The 20,462-nt window shown below is 46.6% G+C and overlaps 1 protein-coding gene across 1 annotated transcript in view; it reads right to left on the bottom strand.

The window, feature by feature from the left end:
- The window catches only part of LOC146199020 (P-selectin-like), a 28,158-nt gene extending 9,476 nt beyond the window's left edge, over nucleotides 1-18,682 (bottom strand). Inside the window, exons 1-6 of the mRNA XM_084592697.1 lie at nucleotides 18,561-18,682; nucleotides 14,960-15,056; nucleotides 13,442-13,638; nucleotides 8,104-8,271; nucleotides 7,255-7,374; nucleotides 1,632-2,048 (exon numbers count right to left, since the gene is read on the bottom strand). Coding sequence (XP_084448823.1) covers nucleotides 1,632-2,048; nucleotides 7,255-7,374; nucleotides 8,104-8,271; nucleotides 13,442-13,638; nucleotides 14,960-15,056; nucleotides 18,561-18,639 — 1,078 coding nt within the window. The 5' untranslated portion in view covers nucleotides 18,640-18,682. The remainder of the gene's footprint in view (nucleotides 1-1,631; nucleotides 2,049-7,254; nucleotides 7,375-8,103; nucleotides 8,272-13,441; nucleotides 13,639-14,959; nucleotides 15,057-18,560) is intronic.
- Nucleotides 18,683-20,462: the final 1,780 nt, after the last annotated feature.

Here is a 20,462-nt window from a genome sequence, read left to right as displayed (position 1 = left end):
CACAGGGATGACATTGGCGCATTTCGATACAGTAGGACGTAAGTTTTCGTCCTACGGCACGAACGCACACGCTCTCTCTTTCTCTCTCTCTCTCAGTCGGAAAGAACTGCAGAACTTTTTCTGTTGTTACGACAGACTTTATGTGCGATTTTTGACAGGAAACCTGTCGTGACAACAGAACGTCCTGTAGTAACAGAAACTTCTGTAGCTACAACAGAAAAGTACTACAGGACTACAGACAACAGAAATTTACTACAGAAAAGTACCGCAGAACTACAGAAAAAATCTGACGTTTAAGACAGAACTACAGGATATTTTGTCGTATTTTTGACGCGGCTCTGTAGATCTTTTCGACTCTAACGCACACACGTGAGCACACGCACGCACGCACGCACACACACACACACACACACACACACACACACACACACACGCACACACACACACACACACACACACACACACACACACACACACACACACACACACACACACACACACACACACACACACACACACACACACACACACACACACACACACACACACACACACACACACACACACACACACACACACACACACACACACACACACACCTATTGCTTGATAACTTGCCCTTTTTTATGTTCCGGAAAGATGGACTGTGATAGATTTATGAAAGAGAACTTCAGTGCTCTTTCATACTTTGTAGCTATCTTCTTTATCTCGGTCTACCTGGTGATAAATTTAATAATATCAATGTAGAAATACTACAATTGTAAGCAAATTAACTATTACTAAATAGAAGCAGAGTCGATTGTTCAGTTATACACTCAGCGTTTAATTATTCGTCTACTGTGTTCCGTTGCTTCCTTTTAATTGTGTGACAACGGGTTTTCAATCCTTACTCTATTACTCAATGTTATTTTGGACAACATAATTACATTTGCACAAAGAAGATAAGACAAGATTTGTTCTTTTTTTTTTTTTTGAAGTGTTGTGATTTAGATATTGCTGTCTTACTGACCAAGACACATGCCTGCCTCGAGGGTACGACACATATATCATCCACCCTGTAGGTCCAGCGGGCGTTTGGGAACAGTGGCCACAACGACGTTTGCTCGACCTGAAGACAGCGAGATGATACCAACCAGTGCTCTGATGGCCCACTTTAGGCAGCAGAATAATTCGTTGATTCGCTTTTAGGACAAAATATTGTGGCGCTCAAACTGACGGGAGCAACTGAAGTCAGTAAACTGACTTTGCTGTTTGCGTTCTTTTTCCTGCTCAACTCAAAGGGGGGGGGGGGGGGGCGCTAAGGTCTCCCTCATGCAAAGAATAATTACTACCGCAGTTGGCTATAATGCTTATCGCATCCATGTTTTCTGCAAAGAACTCATGCGGCCATCAAAACTTCGTGCTTTTTGATGTGCGTGAAAAGGAAGGCGAATGACACGCTTGTCTACAGGTCAGTATTGGTCGGTCTACTTTGTTTTGCTCGCATCCAAGAACATGACGTCACATCAACTCGCCATCTTTCTACTTTAGCTCATCTACATTGATCCGAGTTCTTTATTGATGTCGTATAGCTATCCAAGCATGCACTATAGCAGTGGTATTATCCAGCAGCTTCTGTTCACTACACTCACGAGCACTGACGCCGCACACGGGTGGCTTGTCGCTCCAGCGGCCATCGACGCAGACCAGCTGTGACTCTCCCACCAGCTTGTAGCTGCCCACGGGTGAGCAGTGGAAGCGCACTGTCTCGCCAGGTGCCACGGCATCACCAGTGGTCACTTGGCGGTTGTCAGCGAATGCCTCGACCGCAGCCGGAAGCTCGGGTAGCACGCACGGAAACCGGGGTCCGTCATGGCCGCCCTGCGGAGACGAGGGGCAACCTTCGGCCACGAAGCATGTGGGCGGATCCAGGTCCCAGCGGCGGAAATTCTGGCAGCGCACGCTCAGCGGGCCCATCAGCAACCCGCGGCTGCACGCGAACTCGGCCCTGATCGTGTTGGAGCGCATGAGCAGGCCCCCGGTCACCGGAGGACGGGGACAGCGGTCGCCTGCGGGACAGTGGCAGAAGAGTACATCACTGCACGAGCATGGCACTGTAGACCACGTGCCCTTTAGTACCAAGGTGATAACCCGTTGGCAGAGATGAGAGAATAAAGAACATGTCTGAAAGCTGTCACTGTGGGCTTCGGAAAACGCAGTATTTTCCACCGTTCTGGTCCCTGGCACCTTCTTTTGGATAAGGTCGCAAATTCCAGTTTCCCTGCGTTAGCAATAAAAGCTTAGGGTTCGCTACAGAAGTTGCATTGAGAGAACGCGAAAGCATTAGTGTTGGCGCGACGTGGCTCCCTCTCGACGCCTTTCTCCATCCACTTACCCGCATGACATTATGGCGCCTGATTTATGCCTCATATGTCGCATAACTCATGAATTACATGACTCGACACTTACATGTCACCTGAATCATGACTAATTAATAATAACACACTCTTTTATGCCATGAATTACAACTCTTATCCGATCATAGGCCGATCACGTCTCTTGGGAATAACATCACGATTCACGAGTGGATCAAATTCTGGCGACATATTTGCACATTTTGCGGACACTCCCAGTGCTGGAAAAGCCTACTAATGCCTTCGCGTTAATAGGACCACTCATCGAGACCGCGGCGTCGTTGACGGCCGAAACCTCGCCATAAGAGAGAGATTGTGCGTGCGAGGAGAAAAGGAGACATGAGAGAGAGGAAAATAGTTATATGCAGAAGTACAGATTCCGCGACCCGCCTGGCCGCACCACCTTCAGCATTGCCTCGATTCTTCAACACAGATGATGGTTAAGCTTATTTTAACAAGAAAAGCGCCCGTCTGGCGCTGCAAACACGTACTTTCGTCCCTCCGTGTAGATTGGATCCTCCCCCCTCTTCCCCGCGACCTTACCCAGAGGGATGAGTTGGAGTTGCCCTCTCTGCCGCCCAAATTCCAAACGGGCCTTAATTACTATTCTTGTAGCTGCTCCCCACGCCACACATGAAAAAATAAGGCGTTACATTGCATTAATAATAACTTCCCTGAACTCAAGCGAATATAATTAAATTACATTATTAATTACTGGTTTCAAAAATAAGGACCTTTGATTACAATTACTTCCAAAGAGTAATTACTTTTTGGTTTTCATGCATACAAAAAAGTGATACACTGCACACGAGAGCAACCTTTTTCCAAAACGCACTCCTCTCCCTTTCCCCAACCAACACATTCTTTCATCTTCCCGTCATTTTCCATCTCAAACAACTATACTCCTTCCTGCAGCACGTTCCATAACAAACATAAGAGGAGAGAAACAAAACACCGAAAGCAGAAGCATGGTCGAAGACTTGACACTTTCATTGCGCTCAGGGCACAAATGATCGAGTGGCGCACTCAGCGTCATGCTGCGCGAAGCTGCCTCAACCGTTTGAAGCCCTCGAGGCGGGTTCCTCGGCAGCTTGAGGTCGGTGATGTTAGTTAGCGCCATGTGCATTTCTGCCTGCCGCACGCCCCTTGAAGACGAGTGGAACAGGCGCCACTGCGCCCCTACTGACTAGATTTGAACTCCGCCCTGCGCCATCTGCCGCTTCGGCGGCTACTTGGCGCTTTGCACATTGGTGCTTGAGGAATGGCTGCGACTGCCCATGGGATACTAAAAGTAAGTGACCCGATTAGACTAGGTAGAACGAGGGGAAGAAGCTTGTTACACTGTATGAAGGAAGGTAGAGGGAACAAGGGTAGAGGGGGGGGGGGGGGGAGGGGGAGCCTCAGTTTGCAGGTCGAGCCAAGGTTTTGACATGTCCTTGACTTCGTCGACAAGTCCACTTGTCGAAACGTTGGCTCGATCTGCGAACAGAGAATCCCCCCCCCCCTCCCCCTCTCTTGTTCAGTGCTCTTTCATACCGACTACTCTAGGCACTGGCTGTCCCAAACGCTCAATTCTCATTTCTATCTTTCCTTGCCTGAAGCCGTTTCTGCTTTCGAGGCACCCTGCAGGGCCAACGTATACATAGAGATTTGCCCGCACAAAGAGCAGTGGTACATTTTAGTGAAAACAATTTTTTAAAAAATTAGTTGTTTTTCCTGTGAGATCAGTCATCTACCGATTACATAATTCACTACATTACTAATTAATGAACCAGAAAATTTGTTAACTAGTAATTACTGCCATTTTTGACCTCCGCCCAAGGTGTTACATACACAACTCGAGGATACCGAGCCTGATGTACACCACCTGCTGTGTAGTTTGCCTGGCACTGAAGCCAACGAGATTCCGGCGCCTGGCAGCGGCAACGACGTGATTAGATCGACAATCTTTTTAGAGCGCGTCTCTATACTTCGTCTCACAAGATATCTGCAGCACTATGAAAGGCAGCGGAGCCCTTGCAGTTGTGCTCCTACGTGCCTCTCGCCCTGCGCACTATAATAGAGAATTGTGCTCCTACTGTCACCCCCGCCAATTTGGGGGGCGAAAGGCACGTAGGAGCACAATTTCCTATCCTAGTGCGCGTGATCCTGATTGTACCGTGGTGCCTGTACTTTTCGCAGTGCTGCAAACATCTTGTGAGACGAAGTAAAGGCGCCCGTTCCAGAACTGCGTGTCGTCATCATGACGTATCGGCGTATGTATAGTTGTCGGCATAACTATACATATAGCCATCTGCCAGCCGTATAGTAGGCAGTAACAGTGAAGAGGTGGTCGCCCCCAACCCGTATTTAGGGCAAAGAAGATAATGAGAGAGGCAACGCGTGGCTTAATGGGTTGGGCTGTGCGGGGAGAGCGAAGGTACACGTAACCGGAATGGCGCTGTCACGGGCAGAACACGAAGGCTGGCTACCGTAAAAGGAAGAGGTTATGAGGTTAAAGTACACACAACATGAGGATGGTGCAGTGTTACGAGAGGCCAAAAGGTGATTAACCATGAAAGCAAAAGGTTATAGCAGAATTTATAGGGCATGCAGGTGCCCTTGTCAGGCTACGGATTTGACTCCTGTCTTATTGAATGTTCTAATGCGAGAAGGCTAAGGGCCCCGTGTCGCAGAAAAGCCGGTGTCGGTGTGGTGGGTGTAACGCGAAAATCAGAAGACAGTAAAGAAACAATAAAAGTCTTGCGGAAACCCGCGGAGTCATACACGGTTCCTTCCAAGTGCGAGGCGAACACGCAACCACTCCGCCAAAAAACTGCTTCGCTTCTCTCCGAATAAAGGTGGATCTAATATGTGCATTGTCTTATGACTACCAGCTAACGTTTAGGTGCGTCATTAGAAAGAAACTAATTACAAAATTAATAGTTAAGCGAGTATCAAAGGACATTTCCGCTTTACTAATTACCTGCGATGCGGCGCTCAATGGAAAATTCCTTCAATCGTACGTACGACGCTGCCGCAACAGATGGCGCAAGCTGCCGCCCGATTCAAGGCTTTATACATTCATCCATCGACTTCAAAGCATTGGGGTTTAAGGAAAGCGGAGAAAAAAAAAAAAAAAAAAAAACACGCTACAGACTTTGAGCAGGAAGAAACAAGCAAACAGAGGTTATCTGATTTGGTTGTTAAAATCAAGGCAGGAGTAAAATTTCTCCTTGAACTAAATGCAGAAAAAGGGAATGGTGTGTCATGAGAAGTATGTCTTTCTGAGGCTAAAGAGCGAAGGTGATGCGGACGGGGCCCTATAAAGTTATCGCATTGAACTGAACGGCGAAGCTAAAGCACGCCCTCCGAATTTTTTCTCTTATATCACAAATTATTAACTGCAAACGTTAAAAAAACCGAAGGAATGCACTCCACAGTAGAGCGAGGATGAAAGGCAGAGGAGGATGAGAGTGCGGCTGGAGAGCGAGGAAGGCAGCTGCGGAAGAGGGAAAGATGGGAGGGTAGGGTGAAACGTGGAGAAGGGCAGGCAGACGCGGGATAGAGGGGTCGCGCTCAGTTTCCGCCATCTGATGCGTAATAAATGCCCCTGTTCAACTAAAAACTCGTTTTTCAGCGAAAACTCACGAACATGCCTTGTGGCACCCAAGAATTGGTAGGTCATATGGACTGTAGGCATGGAGGCGGTAAAGATTGCTACCTACCACCGTTGACAGCTGCCAAATAAGAAGGTGGGATAGAAATCTAAACCCAGGAGCCTTGGATCCCGATCGAGTCGAGCATGTGACACTTAGTCCAAGCAGGCACGGTCGGACTGCTTGGTTATAAAGCGGAGTTTTATAGCTATATATGTTGGATAGTTTTTTTTTTAGATAATAAAGGGGCAAAATAAGGGAGTAGTGATTAAGCGAAAAGCAAAATGCATGTACGTGAGCGTGGATTCGAAAGGGGAGCTTAGTGTCCAAAAATTTTCTACGGTGAAATATGTTTTCGCAGAATAGAAACACACCCGCGCCGCCCTCGAGCCGCTCGAGGCGAGGTCGACGAGGCATGCATGGTGGCGACCCGCGGCGGCTCCGGCAAGAGTGGTGCCCGAACGCCATGTTTATAACAGTCAGTAAGTGGGAAACGATTGCGCATCTGCTGAAGGGTGGTTATGTGTAAAAATATAAACCAAGCTCTAATTGCAAATGTATAAAAAACATGCCTATGTCGAATTCTTTATCTTAGCATATCGCAAAGCTACAATACCTGGAAATGCTCAAATTTCGCATAACCGATCATCGTAGTCGATGGCCGGATCTTTTCACGGATTCAATCTTTATTCCGTCGTAGCATGGCCTTTAATAAGCGTCTCTATAAAATAAATACTAAGAGAGGAATGGGAGGAGGAACCGAGAGAAAATGGAGGAGTGCCATAACGTGCAATCGAAAAGCGCGAGAGGAGAAGAGCAAAATTGCCGCTCTCCAAGCGAAGTGGAAATGTGTAACTGCCCCGACTACTCATGTGAAGCTGAAGTTGTCAAAGCAGTACAGTTTTAAAGAAACAAATACTGATTTAGCATAGCGCGCTCCACGTGCTGCTAACATAGCGAAGCGCGCCCGATTCGCACTACCTGAGCGTAGTTCGTTGGCCTTTTATGAGGGTATACTCTGCTCTTGCAGCGATATAATAGGATCACATTATTGTCGCACGGGTGTTTTGATGCTCCAGCTGAGTCCCGTTATAGGATCCGTTACCACGTGACTTGTATGCCCAGCATGGAAGCTAAGCATCTGAAGCCGTTTCTGGGGCGCATGGCGGATGGTGCCCTGCTAATTAATCTGAGAGCGGGACAGGTCACTGCTGCGTACTCACCTCGTGCTTCGAGGGAGACCATCACGTGTTCTTCACCGTCGGAGCAGATGAAGAGGCCTCGGCTGCCGTCCACGGGGTCCATGCGGATCGTTGACGTCGGTCCCGCCAGGAAGGTACCCTCTGCAAGGGCGGGCATAAGGTACAGGGTCGTCCACTTCTAGCTAGAACACGGTCACTGCTTTTAAAGCAACACTGTATCTGACGCAGGCAGATATCGATGCAAAGCGATGCAAGCACACAGAGACACGGATGTGCTGCTTCACATGGCCAGCCACTTTAGATTACTGCGTGGCCGGGTCGGATGCAATGTTGCTTTAAAAGCAGTGACCGTGTTCTAGCTAGAAGTGGACGAGGCTGTACATCACGATGTCAACCGAACAGGTCACTAGGGTCAACTGCTGCGAGCCGAACCACCGAAGCCTCGTGCAACCACTCGATCGCCAAAACAGCAAGAGAGATGAAGAAAGTAAGGCGGGTATTAACTGGATTCCAGGAATGGGTTCCAATTCCCTACCTGGCACCACGTACTAGTACATTTTTGTAACGCGCTAGGGAAAATGCGAAGTGGTCTGTAAATTATTAAGACAGTGATGAAGCAAATAATACGGACTTCATCTGAGGTCGCGCGAGCCCACGCGAACAACAAATGCACGTACAAAACGTAGGGACGACTGGCCGGATATCGCAGACTATGCAGCACTATTGACCGCAGGTTAAAAGCCTTGAAAGAAAGGCAATAGACTTGAATAACATGAAAGGTTCAGAAGAATTAAAAACTTTAGTCATGGCGGCAGTGCTCTTTTTATGCATGAAGGGAAGCGGCTAGTGTAAGAAGGAGAAAAGTATAACCCTTGACGAAGACATCCATATTGGCGTCCCACTGCCAGGTAGGTCTTCCCCCGCCTCCGCCCATGGTCCGGCGGCAGGTGATCTCGACGGGCGCGTCGGGCGGCACCACGTACAGACCGCCGGGGCCCAGGACGTAGTCACCCTTCACGCTGGCCATCAGACGCCGCTCTGTGGACGCAAACATGCGCAAGACGTTTCAGTGCTGCGGCTCAAAAAGAAGTTCACATCAAAAGCGTTGCTACCACATCCGACGTCGCCCAACCGCAGCAACAATAACACAAGCACATGTTCTGAAAGATGACTGTAAGAGTGTTTGAACTCGTTTTCCAGAGCAATAGGCACATAGCGCAATGTATTTCGGTATAAACCGTGGTTGATATGATATGCGCAATCATTGCGACGTATTGCCTCTGTAAAGTGCTATTTTTTACCATTCTGCACGAGGGCGTATTATCAAAGCAAGTATCTGAAGTCGTCCCCTCTGAAGTCCGGCTGAGAATTCAAGCTCTTGCACATGGCTTAATCCTGGTATCCGCATGCCCTGCAAAATTGTTCGAGCTGAAAGTGACTGTCATCGTCCGTTTCTTGGTTCTTTGTCCCTGCTCCGTGTTGCCTTGCCGCGCGCGCACGTGCGTGTGTGTGTGTGTGTGTGTGTGTGTGTGTGTGTGTGTGTGTGTGTGTGTGTGTGTGTGTGTGTGTGTGTGTGTGTGTGTGTGTGTGTGTGTGTGTGTGTGTGTGTGTGTGTGTGTGTGTGTGTGTGTGTGTGTGTGTGTGTGTGTGTGTGTGTGTGTGTGTGTGTGTGTGTTTGTGCGTGCGCGCGCGCGTGCGTGCGTGCGTGCGTTTGTCAGTCGATTCAACCCGAACGTACGGTTCTTCACATCATGCGTATTTTTTTTCATTTGTCCTGTGATGAAAAAGGAAAAGTACGGGGGCTACGCAATATAAAGCGCACCAAATTGTGTTGAATGCATCGCGGGCATAATTTTCGAAGTCCCTCCGTCTTGACAAAAAGTGGACGAGAAAGGAGCATATCAGTGCTGCAGTGAGCGTATGCAAAAACGCGGCTTCGTACCCCGCGTTTTCATTCTTTCGCGCATAGCAAGGTAGAGGTCTGATGCATTTAGCGGTCACGCGGAAATGGAGTTGCCAGTATTGAGATTCAGCCTCGCACGAGCAAGTGCGTGCACAGACAGTTTTGATTCGTACATGACAGCACAATAATATTGCCAGTATTGTGCATGAATTCCATCTTAATGTATAACAATTCGTAATCCACCTGCGTCGCATTTGTCTATGAGCGTCATTAAAACTTCGAGTGGTATAGTGAGACCACTCCATTGTGTCGCGGTTTCACACAAGGTGGATGTGATGGGTGGAATCCCAATACGTCTTGCACAGTCATGGTCTCGCAATATCTAATTCGAGATTATACCTGCCTGCTCTGTCTCGCGCCGTGCGAAGACCAAGTACAGCAGATAACGTTCTCCCCTGATAGCCGTGCTGCACTCCGGGTTTCACATCGCAACCCCAAAATGGAATTATGATGTCGAGTAGTGAATAACTATGAGATATGGTGTATGTTAATTCATAAAAACTGCATGATCTGGACATGGTGGCGTCACGGTCCGGAATTACGTTATCTAGAGCGCCCACTTATCTATAGTGTGCACTGACGCCGAAGTACAGCGTATGACAGGACACCATCTGGTCAGAGTGGAGCATAAATTAAAAATGCAAGGCGCATTAATGTCACCAAAATCATAATAAATGTAAGTAACGTCTCGCGGGTTCCATATGAAGCCCTTGGGCACTTAGTTATTTTTCCATTTGTCCGTCAAAACCTTTTTGTTATCGACTCCGTGCGCAACCGTGAGCTCATAGCGGTCGAGAATATGAAACTATGAAACGCTGGCGTGATCTAAAAATCGCCAAGGACGAAAGGCAAGGATGAAGAGGAGAAGGATAACGAGGAGGCGGGTACAATAGTAAGTCATGCGAATGGATAACAGCGATAAAAATGCGCGCACGGACCAGAGCAAAGCGGAAGAAGGGGCGAGGGGCATATATTGGCACTGATATGCCTCCTACAATCACAAGAGGCCCGTCAGCAGCGCGCCATTCTCCACAATGGAGTCGCCGATAAAAGAAGCACTGGGTCTCGTTGTCCCCAATCAAACCTCTCTTTAACATCTACAAAAGGGGTGAAGCTCGTATGCAGTCTGCGTGCACATTTCGAATCCAAAATGTTCGCAGTGGTGTCGATTTATTTAATTCATTAATACTTGCAGCCTTTGTATAAAGACCCTTGGGTGTGAAATCGAACTATATGGCAGATATTGGCGGCTAGACCAAAGGAGGCAGAGGAGTAGACAGTAGCCACCGCGGTCACTTTATACAACTACCGAACTATGGCGCTATTCGTCTAACCTTCAAATTTTCGAATGTCTGACAGTGCTGTATGACATCTGCGGCAGAAGCTAGCCGAGGTTCTCTGTGCCGATCAGTAAAGTATTGATATTGTCACGTAGCCGTTTAGGCCCGTAACCAGAAGGTTGGTTTTTAATAGGGGGTTGATCTAGCAGGCACAGGAGAGCAGGTCCAGAGCACCGAGTGACAGCAGCCGACTTCAGCTTCTTCTCATCGAACGTCACGGGGCCACTTCTTCGAGTCCGCGCACGAGACCCTCGATGAGCAGCCGCCTAGCGGCTGCTGTTGCACACGCTACAATATCTTCATTGAAGCAGCTCAGCAAGGGGTCTGCGTTGTCCTCGTCGGACATACGATCAAGGTCAGACCAATTATCAAACCTTAAAGATTTCCTTAATACACTGGGTGCAGATCTCGCCAGGTAGCTGAGGGTCTGAGACCCCCCTCGCGAGGATGTAGGGGTGCTATTAATGCAAAACATGCTATCATCTCTTTTTTGTCAGTGATGGCCGAACATTTTCTGCTCTATCGCTCAGAAAATTTCAGTGTGATTTTCAGTAAGATTCATTACATGATTTCCAAAATCCGAGACGAATAAAATTAAAAAAAAAAAAAAAAAAGACGACGGAGTTAAGCACAGGTTGAAAGAAAAGGGGTAACCCGAGCCCTCAACAACACAGGTAAGCTCCAAGGACACACAGCAACAACCGGAAACACATTGCATAGTCTCCACTCGGCGGTCTTCAAAGCTAAACGAAGCCTCCAGGAATCTACCGTGACAAAATGCTATAAAATACTAGTTTCACGAATAATATATACGTACATTACAATTACCAACGCTTTTTATCACTGTAAGGTGTTTTACTTAAGAAATCATCGAGCACAGTGGCAGAGCGCCTACTTGTTTCAGGTTGGTGCATGAAAAAAAAAAAAAAACACCATTAATAATTATTTCTTCCTTTTGCAAAAAGTTATATGTAAAACAGGCCGCCGTATACTCGCTATCTCCCTTAATTTTCCACCTGTGCTGAAATCACGAGAGATCTCCCTTCGATGGAGCCAGACTTTAAGCTTTGAGTGGGTTCTTCCGCAAACCGTGCCCGGGACACGAATGCATGCTTGATATTTCTACAGGCAAGGACCACGTCCATGAGCAAGGTGAAGTTGCTGAGCCGGGCAGTCGTGTCCAGCGGCTGACCTGTCACATACGGAAGAGCTTCTCGAGCACTTCAGCGGCTGCGTCCGTGAAGAATCGCAGCTCACGGTATTGCAGTGTCTCCGTCTGCAAAACGGCTACCAGCAGGTTCACCCACTGCTATTGGCGCCTATGTGGGGATTGTCACTCCTGAAGTTCTATGCGACCTCGTTTGTGAGAAATAGGCTTCCGAAATTATCGTCATGGTGCTGTGGTCCTCGGTCTTTCCACTCACGCCGACCGCATCAGCCGCTAAAGGAATCAGACGGATACACACGCGAGAAACGTGAGCGATACATCCAAATGCTAGAGCATTATGCGATGCACTAAGAATAGGGCTTCATCGAGCGCGGTGTAGCGTCTTCCTGCTAACGTATATATACACTTGTATCTCCGCTTGTTAATGTTTTTACCCTGTCAACCCTTCATCCCGAGTTAATGACCGGTAAATTGGCACACTACCTTCAGTCTGCCCGGCGCGCGCGAGCCGTCGGCATGCTCCATTGTAGGGCTAAATATGATAGAAAATACAAGGAATCCGTATATCACATGCTAATGAAGGCTTTCAGCTGTCCTGCACCTTTTGAAGAATTGGATTTCGAGCCACTTGATGGTATGTACATTCCGGGAGAAACTCCGAAGTGAGTTGAAAAGTTAGCTTAATTGAGCAATACCTTTTCGTCAACGTTTATTTCAGAACGCATTTTACAAGGTGCCGAGTGTGAAGTTAAAAAGAAAATGACCAATTTCGTGCAGCGGTCATAAAATTAGAACGTCATTGGCCTTCACGTAGAGTATAAACAGGTAAGGCTATTCCTGATTAACTAAATATTACTTTATTAACAGTCAAACCAATGTAAATACAGAATATTTTCCTTTAGAAAGTTGCGTTATGCCGAAATAATGTGCGAGTGGATCAGCTGGTATGCCGCTTCAAGTGTTCCAGGATAGTGTTACCGATGCATGAAAACACTGCCATCTGGTCGCCCTTAATTCTTTGTTCAGCATTGTTCAGCGGAGAGTGGAAATCTTGATTCGAGCAGACAATGACAAGGCTCCCTTGTGGTACTATCTAAATTTCATCTCCAACCGAGCTGTTTTTCGACGCGGTTACTTACTGCAGCTGGTCATAGCTCACAATTGCTTGACTGCCAGGAACCGGTTATGGCCAAAGAGGACAGTAGCCGCAGTTTGACTGGACAAACCTGACCAATGTCACCGAGCTCGTGTCCGAAAAAAAAAAAAAAACTGACTAACAGAACGGCGCACAGCAGATATACATCGTTCCAAATGATAGCCTGATGGCCACAAATCGAGGTGTCAGTTGTAGCGCCTATTGTACAGTTTCAGGCTTGGTATAACATCACTAATAGGAAGAATGAGGCTGCATATGTGGCGGGTACCGAAGATTAAAACGCCAATTTAGAGCGCTTCAACCATCAAAGCGGAAAAAAACACTTTCGTCGTAGCCTACAGATTGTCTCCGAGTAAGCATGATAAATTCATGATAGCCAATGAAAGCTTACAGTATTCATATAAAAATGATCTGATCACAATTCCGACTCAAATACTCATTTTATCTAGTAAAACACAAACCAAAATAAAGAATTTTTTTTTTTTGCTTTCTACTTGCCCATATCACTGCTGTCGCAAACGTGCTGTGTCTAATAAACACCGTAACGAAAGCTCACAAGCAGGCTCGTGCAATGGGCTCACCAAGAAAAGCCCTGTCGCAGGTGGGCAGCGTCTCGTTGAAGGCCCCGTCAAGACACTGCACTACTTCGGGCCCCACCAGTTGGTAGTACTGCTGCACAGAGCAATGGAAGCGCACCAGGCCTCCGTGGGGCACCAGTGACCGGGCGCCCAGCATCCGGTTGCCATGGTACGCACTCGGGCCGGTCACGGGAGCATCACTGCAAACGCCGGAGAAGTTCATACGATGAGGGAACTCGAGCGCAGCATAATAGCAATGCACTAACCATAGTGTCACGAAAGTTTGAAAATATCGTGTACCTGGTAAAAGCCTCCAGACGACGAATAAGAACAGCAGGTGGTAGAACGGACAAAAACTCGTGAGTGGGGCAGGAAGGAACAGCACTGACGGTACTAGAGCACTTGACTTGTTAGCGCTTACGGGTCGTTCGTCATGTTTATGAAATGTTCATGTCCATTCCCACTGGATCGCCTTTGCTCTCCCACATCAACCTTTAATTCGGTCCTAACCCGAACTTGCGAACAGGCTATCTGCATTTTATCACCATCAATGGCGCACGCAAGCGGGTTGCGACTTGTGAAGCTCGGTCCGCAAGCCAAATAAATGTTTGTGCTCATGGCGCATTAAGGCGAAAGCTTAACGCCTAGCTGTGTCCGCAAAGTCTGTCATCAAAATGTGCCGCTGGATGTGATGTCATGCCTGGTGAGGCCATATCGTGTCATTCGTCATTGGTACCAGTAATTAATGATAATAGAAATATACGAAAAACGATAAAAAGAATTACTAGTGATAACAATTAATGATAACGATAACAATCGGTACTTAGTGATTTCTAGTTAGTGATAATTACTGATCATATAAATAAAATATTAATATAATTATTTAATAATTAATATATATATATATATATATATATATATATATATATAATTAATGTGCCGCCGAATGTGATGTCATGTCTGGTGATGTCATATCGAGTCATTCGTCATTAGTGCCAGTAATTAATGATAATACAAATATATAAAAAACGATAAAATGATAATTACTAGTGATAACAATTAATGATAAAAATAATTAGCGATAGGTACTTAGTGATTGCTAGTTAGTGATAAGATAATTACTGATCATATAATTAACCCTGTCTGAAAAGTTATAAGAAAGCTATGAGATGTCAATAAACTCATACATGGTTTCGCAACCTAACTCATACAAATCTCATATCATCTCATACAAACATCATTCGATGTATGAGAAGTATGTGAGATTGTATTACATTAGCATGAGTTTGGTATGAGAAAATTTGTATGTGATTATTGTGACTCATAGCGTGTTTTTTTTTTTTTTTTTTTCACTAAGAAATTAGTGATAAGATAGTGAGAATTAGTGGCGTGTAGTAGTAAAAACGTCGTAACAGCGTTAATGCTTTAGCATGCTCCCAATGCAATTTCTGCAGGAACCTCTAAGTTTTCGTCCCCATTAGAGCCAAGATGGGTTTGTGCACGAAGTATCTCCGCACTTACTTGGGATATAGGCAGGGGAATCCCAGTTTGCTCTCGGCTGGCTCCACATCAGCAGGCAGCGTTCTGTTGGCCGTGTCTGGTATCTCGTTGTCGAAGCCTGCAGCGTGCGCACAAGTCCTTTACTAAGCGCACGAGGTTCTTCATCACAGTTGCGCTGTGGAGACGACGAGAATGTTACGAGTGCGAGTTGCGCAGATCAAGCAGCGCTCCGCGGCCTCGAAGGAAACCTGATGACCCTTGTATTTTTGAGAGGGAAATGCTGTATGCGTCAGATGCGCGAGAGATAGCATCCGCAGGGCAAACGATACAATGCTGCATTGTTCGATCCGCAAGGAATACGGGCTGACTGATTTCAGGAAGGACTTGTATACCCGGCCATGTTTTTGCTCTTTCTCTCTCTCTCTCTCTCTCTCTCTCTGTGCGCGCGCACGAGTGTGTGCACTCACTTTCTAAGCGATTATCTCTATGCCTATGTTATTATTACATATTAATCAGGAGCCAAAAAGAAATCTCCTGTGCTTTCCTTGGAATCTGAAGCTGTTGGATCCGTTTGTGTGTTCGCATAATAAGCCCCTCCTTTTCTCTAAATTTGTTTGCTGATTATTCTGACGAGGACCTCGCTGATTGACAGAGCCACTGCTTCTCCTTACAACTGTGCAGGCAAGCTTTTAGAGAGGTAGTTTACTACTCCGCGTACTAACCTGGGAAACACTTCTCCGGATGATTCAAGCTCAGCAAAGGTCAAATTGGGACTAAACCGCCTAGCGACAAGCCCTGCACACTGCAGCATGCTGTGGAGACCTGGTGCATAACCACATGACCCACAATTCATTTATGATCGAATGACTAACTAACCACTATTACGCGTCATAATTACGGTTAGTGTGATAAAATGTGATTAAAAATTCAACTTTAAGGCATATGAAGCCGTATATCATTGGATAGCTTATGTCTAGTATAATTTCACTGGTCTATTTGTAGGTCTTAAATAATTGCCATTAATTAGTAAATTTTGCTTTAAATTCAAACTTTATGCGGCTGCGTTAAGTCGTATATTGCTGAATAGCTTATGCCGTGTATGATTTCCTAGACTGGATTACGGTTAATTAGTTATTGTGATTAAAATTGAATATTACGCCATAAAGTGAAATCAAGCCATATATCGTTGTATAGGTTATATTGAGTACGACTGCGATACAATAATTACAAATTCTAATTATTTACCGTTAGTTAGTTAACTGTGATTAAGAATTAAAATTTATGCTGTAATGTCGTCATATATTATCGAAAAGATTTTATATCATCGTTCAGCTATTGCTCGATCTTGGCTATAACAGAGTGAAACCCGTGCAAATTTTTTCAGGCATACTAACACTTATAGACATTATACCGGATGGCAAAGCCTGTTTGCATATTTTTGCTGGAATCTGTGCGAGAGCTAAGTGTCTTAACTGAGCACGCGCTGCGCGCCTACACTCGGCATTGTGCAGAACGTCAAACTACTTGGGGCGCTGCCATCATGAGCGCTGAGCCTACATCCTGCCGCCATTCTTTTTGTTTATTCTTTGCATCCGGCGAAGAACTATTACATACTCGGCAATAAGCGAGGCTCCGAATCTGGCACTGTGACTAACGTAATGGGGCACTATGGATTCCTCCAAGGGTGCTCACATTCATGACACCTTTCTAGATCATTCATCTTCTAAATCAACCGCAAACTTCAACGCGCTCACGGAGTGGTCCGTGTTCCCCTGATTTGTCATGGTGGTTAGGTTTCGGCCACGGTGGTTTCGGCAACCCTCGTTGGGATGTTGGACCAGATACTTGGGGCAGCGATCACATCCCTATCTTAATCTCCATTACACTTTCGCGTCTGAGGAAAATACACCGCAGCATTCGTTCGACATATTGGGGCGCTGTTCGTTTAGATGATCGGCTGTCTACATTGAATCCATCTACCGCTCTGTCTACACTTTTCGGCTGTTTTGTTGGCTCTATTCTCCACTGATGACATTCTCCACTACTGAAAATGGGAATGATCCGAATCCGGACATGCACCTTATGATCTCTGGGCTCTTCGTCGCCAAATGGGTCGATAGTCGATATGCTTCTGGCAACCTCGATGACTCTTCAAGCTATTCCCGCTCTTCATCGAGCCACTGCGTGTACGCGGCGCCACTCAAAGCGACTTGGCAGGGAACACCGGGTTGCGTGGTGTGCACGCGCCTCTCCTCTACACAGGGCAATCGACATATTTGGCGGGTATTTCACGTCCTGGAACTCCCTTGTCAAGTAGCTGATTAAACCGAAAGCATTCGCCTGGCCTTGAATGGGGATGATCGAAGCTTCATTTGCACAAAAGGCAGCTGACCAGTTTTTTCCCTAATAATGATTGCATTCCAACCCCTCCTCCTGTGTTATCAATGCTTGAGCCCCCTGGTGAGATTACTACAGACTTCAATATAGCAGAATTACTGGCCTCTATAAATCACCTCAAGACAAACACTGCCCCGCGGGCACGACGGCATACCTAACTCCTTGTTTCGCAATTTGGAAGGGCCTGCTTTACAGTCTTTGCTTGATAGATTCAATAACGTGTTGCATTCTGGAGTAATTCCGGGAAAGTGGAAACATTCTGTCGTTGTTCCAATACCCAAATCAGGTCAGCCACCAGTTTTTCTAAAGGCCCTCTGCCCTATTTGCCCTATTTCACTTTCGCCTACTATCTGCAAACTTTATGAACACATTCTAGCAGCTCGCTTGTCATGATGGTTGGAATCGAATGCTTGTTATTCAAAATCTCAAATCGAGCTCGGTCCTCAAACTGGAACGGAAGATGACCTTGCTGCTTTGGCTGCTGATGTACTTAGCCATTCTTCCCCGAGTCATCTTCGTACTGCGATCACCAAGGACATCCTTCCTTCTGCAATTCTTGGCACCCTTCAGGATCTCGGTCACCCGAATAACTTTCTTCTCTCAATTCACTCCTTTTTTATACAAATATAACCTTCAGTATATGTACATATGAAGTCTTTTGGTCAATTTACTTCCAACCGCGGTGTGCTTCAGGGCTCCGTCCTGGCTCCCACATTATTTAACGTGGCTTTTATTCCTCTTGTCCGAGTTTTAGAAAACATGCCTTCTATAAGCGTTCTTGCGTATGCCGACGACATACCTTTGCGATCCTGTCATACAGATGCATCTGTAAGGCAGTCTGCGCACCATCACGTGCTGGATGCCTTAACAACACGACTCAACGACTCCCCTCTTTGGGTCTGACTCCGTAGTGTAATAAATTAAATCATGTTTCATTCGCATCGGAAACAAATCTGGTTTATGATAGGAAGGTAGGACCTGTAATTTATTTCTACCGGGCCAAGAGGGCCATTTTTGGATTTGCCTCCTGTGGTGGTGATCTAGAAATGCTGCTTCACGATCACGTGACCTCTATGGCATCATCGTTGTCTACCAATCAGTGAACTTAGTCTCTCATGGTGCCTAGGTTTTGCTGCGATAGGAACTCTGATTGCTATCTCATTAGAAATTGTTTACAGGGTCACAGCTCTGCTCAGATCGGCGTAAAAAAAAAGCTGGAATTTACTTTGGCGCTGGGCTTGGACCGCTGAAGAGCAAAGCAGAGTGCCCGCCAGAGTGACCGCCAAGGCGACAGCCGGCCCCATCCTGGCACCCGTGTGTGAGCTGCTGGTTCCGCTTCGTTTGCTGCTGATTATGGCACTGCCTGCAATCGAACCATCAGTCACCTCTGAAAGCCGAACACATTTTAATGAGCGAAAGAAAAGGGGCATGGGCCGCTGTTTCATCCCATGAGGAGAAAAATTTGAAAAAGAAAAAAACCTTGTTGGCAAGGGTATCCATTGCTTCGTCCTATGCTGCTCATGATTTCGTATCAGCGCATCTTTAAGCCTTTTTCACATACAAGCGAAAACGCTAGCGATTTCCGCCGCGGCGATGCAGAAATCGTTCTGATTTGCTTAGGCGGCTCGAGCGGCCAGGGCGACCCACTTCCAGCACGTTGGAAATTTTTCGCTCGAATGTTGTCGCTCGCCGCTGAGTTCGCTCAATCGCTTGTTGCACATCTCAGCCTAACAGACGCCAATTTTGGTTTTCCATGCAAATATATATATTTTCTTTCTTTTCAGTTCGTTAAGTTTGTCTGTATAGAGGAAAACATGGCATGCTCGATATCGCGTTAATATATCGGTCTTGAATCAGCGATGGGCGCGTTTTTATTTTAAGGGCGGTTTCATTTGCGAGCGTGAAGAGTTTATAGACATTTTCAATGCATGCAACTTGACTGAGCGCACGTGTATTCTAGATCATGCAAAATAACGCATGCGCAGTAAGCATGCCTTTGCAAAATCCGGCAGCCGGAGCACGGCTTCTTATGGCCCTGTGGAAGTATGGCTACGACCGAAAGAGCAAATTTTAAAAATACCTACGTTAGCTCTGCGATCCAGAATGTTTTGTTCACGCCCAGTAACTTTAGTACCTGCGTTGCCTTGCACGACAGCCTGGCCGCTCACACACAGGTGAAAGCGTTACTTAGCCTCCGTGTCATCACCTGCACCAAGCCTTTAGTTTTGAACTGATGTCGACTTCAGAAACAAACAAGAAAAAAAAAATAAGATAAAGAAGAGACAAACCATTTCGTACTTCAATACATTTGCGCTCTTGGTTTTGTGACCCTGTATGTAAAAGTGGACTCGTTTTCATGCTCTTCTGGGCGCGCGCGCGCCCCTATGCCAATCTTTTCTGTCTGCTCAAATAACATGACCTTCTAGAAAGGCAGAATGGTCTCGCTAGTTGAGGGTATGCTTAGATCTCGATAAACCGGTTTTGCGCTTTACCCTTCTTACCGATTTCATCTTCATTTATTTTGTATGTTCCTTCGGATACCTGCATGCGGTGCCTTTTGGCCCGTCGCGTGACATCTGAAAATCAACGCAAGGCGGTCCGCCATCTGCGCCCATGGAAAAGGACTTACTTTTTGGGCGAATAGATTATTTTTGTATTTACCTTGTGCTGTGGTGAATACGCGATTCAACGCAAAATAAAGAAAAAAAAGCTTCAGCCCCTGCCGATAGGCGTTGCGTGTAAGCTGTGAAGCTGTGCAGTGGTTGAGACGCTCGGTTACTGGACCGGAGTATACCGGGTTCGATCCTGACCGCGGCTGTCGCGTTTCGATGGAGGCGAATAGGAAAGGCGCGTCCGTGTGCTGTGTGATATCAGTTCAGTTCAGTCGTTCAGTCGTGTCCGACTCTTCGTGACCCTATTGACCATGCCACGCCATGCTTTCCGGTCTCTCACTATCTTCCTAACATCACATAACTTCATCTGCAGTGCCTCGAGGATGCCATCTAACCATCGCGTTCGCTGCCTACCCCTTCTCCGGCGACCCTCAACCTTTCCCAACATCAAATCTTTCTCCAGCGACTCCTCTCTTCTCATCAGATGACCAAAGTAGCTGAGCTTTAACTTTAGA

This window comes from Amblyomma maculatum, chromosome 2 (genome assembly GCF_055883805.1).
Source record: "Amblyomma maculatum isolate TAMU_Amacu chromosome 2, ASM5588380v1, whole genome shotgun sequence".
NCBI lineage: Eukaryota > Metazoa > Arthropoda > Arachnida > Ixodida > Ixodidae > Amblyomma > Amblyomma maculatum.
This window is presented reverse-complemented; position numbering and strand designations above follow the sequence as displayed.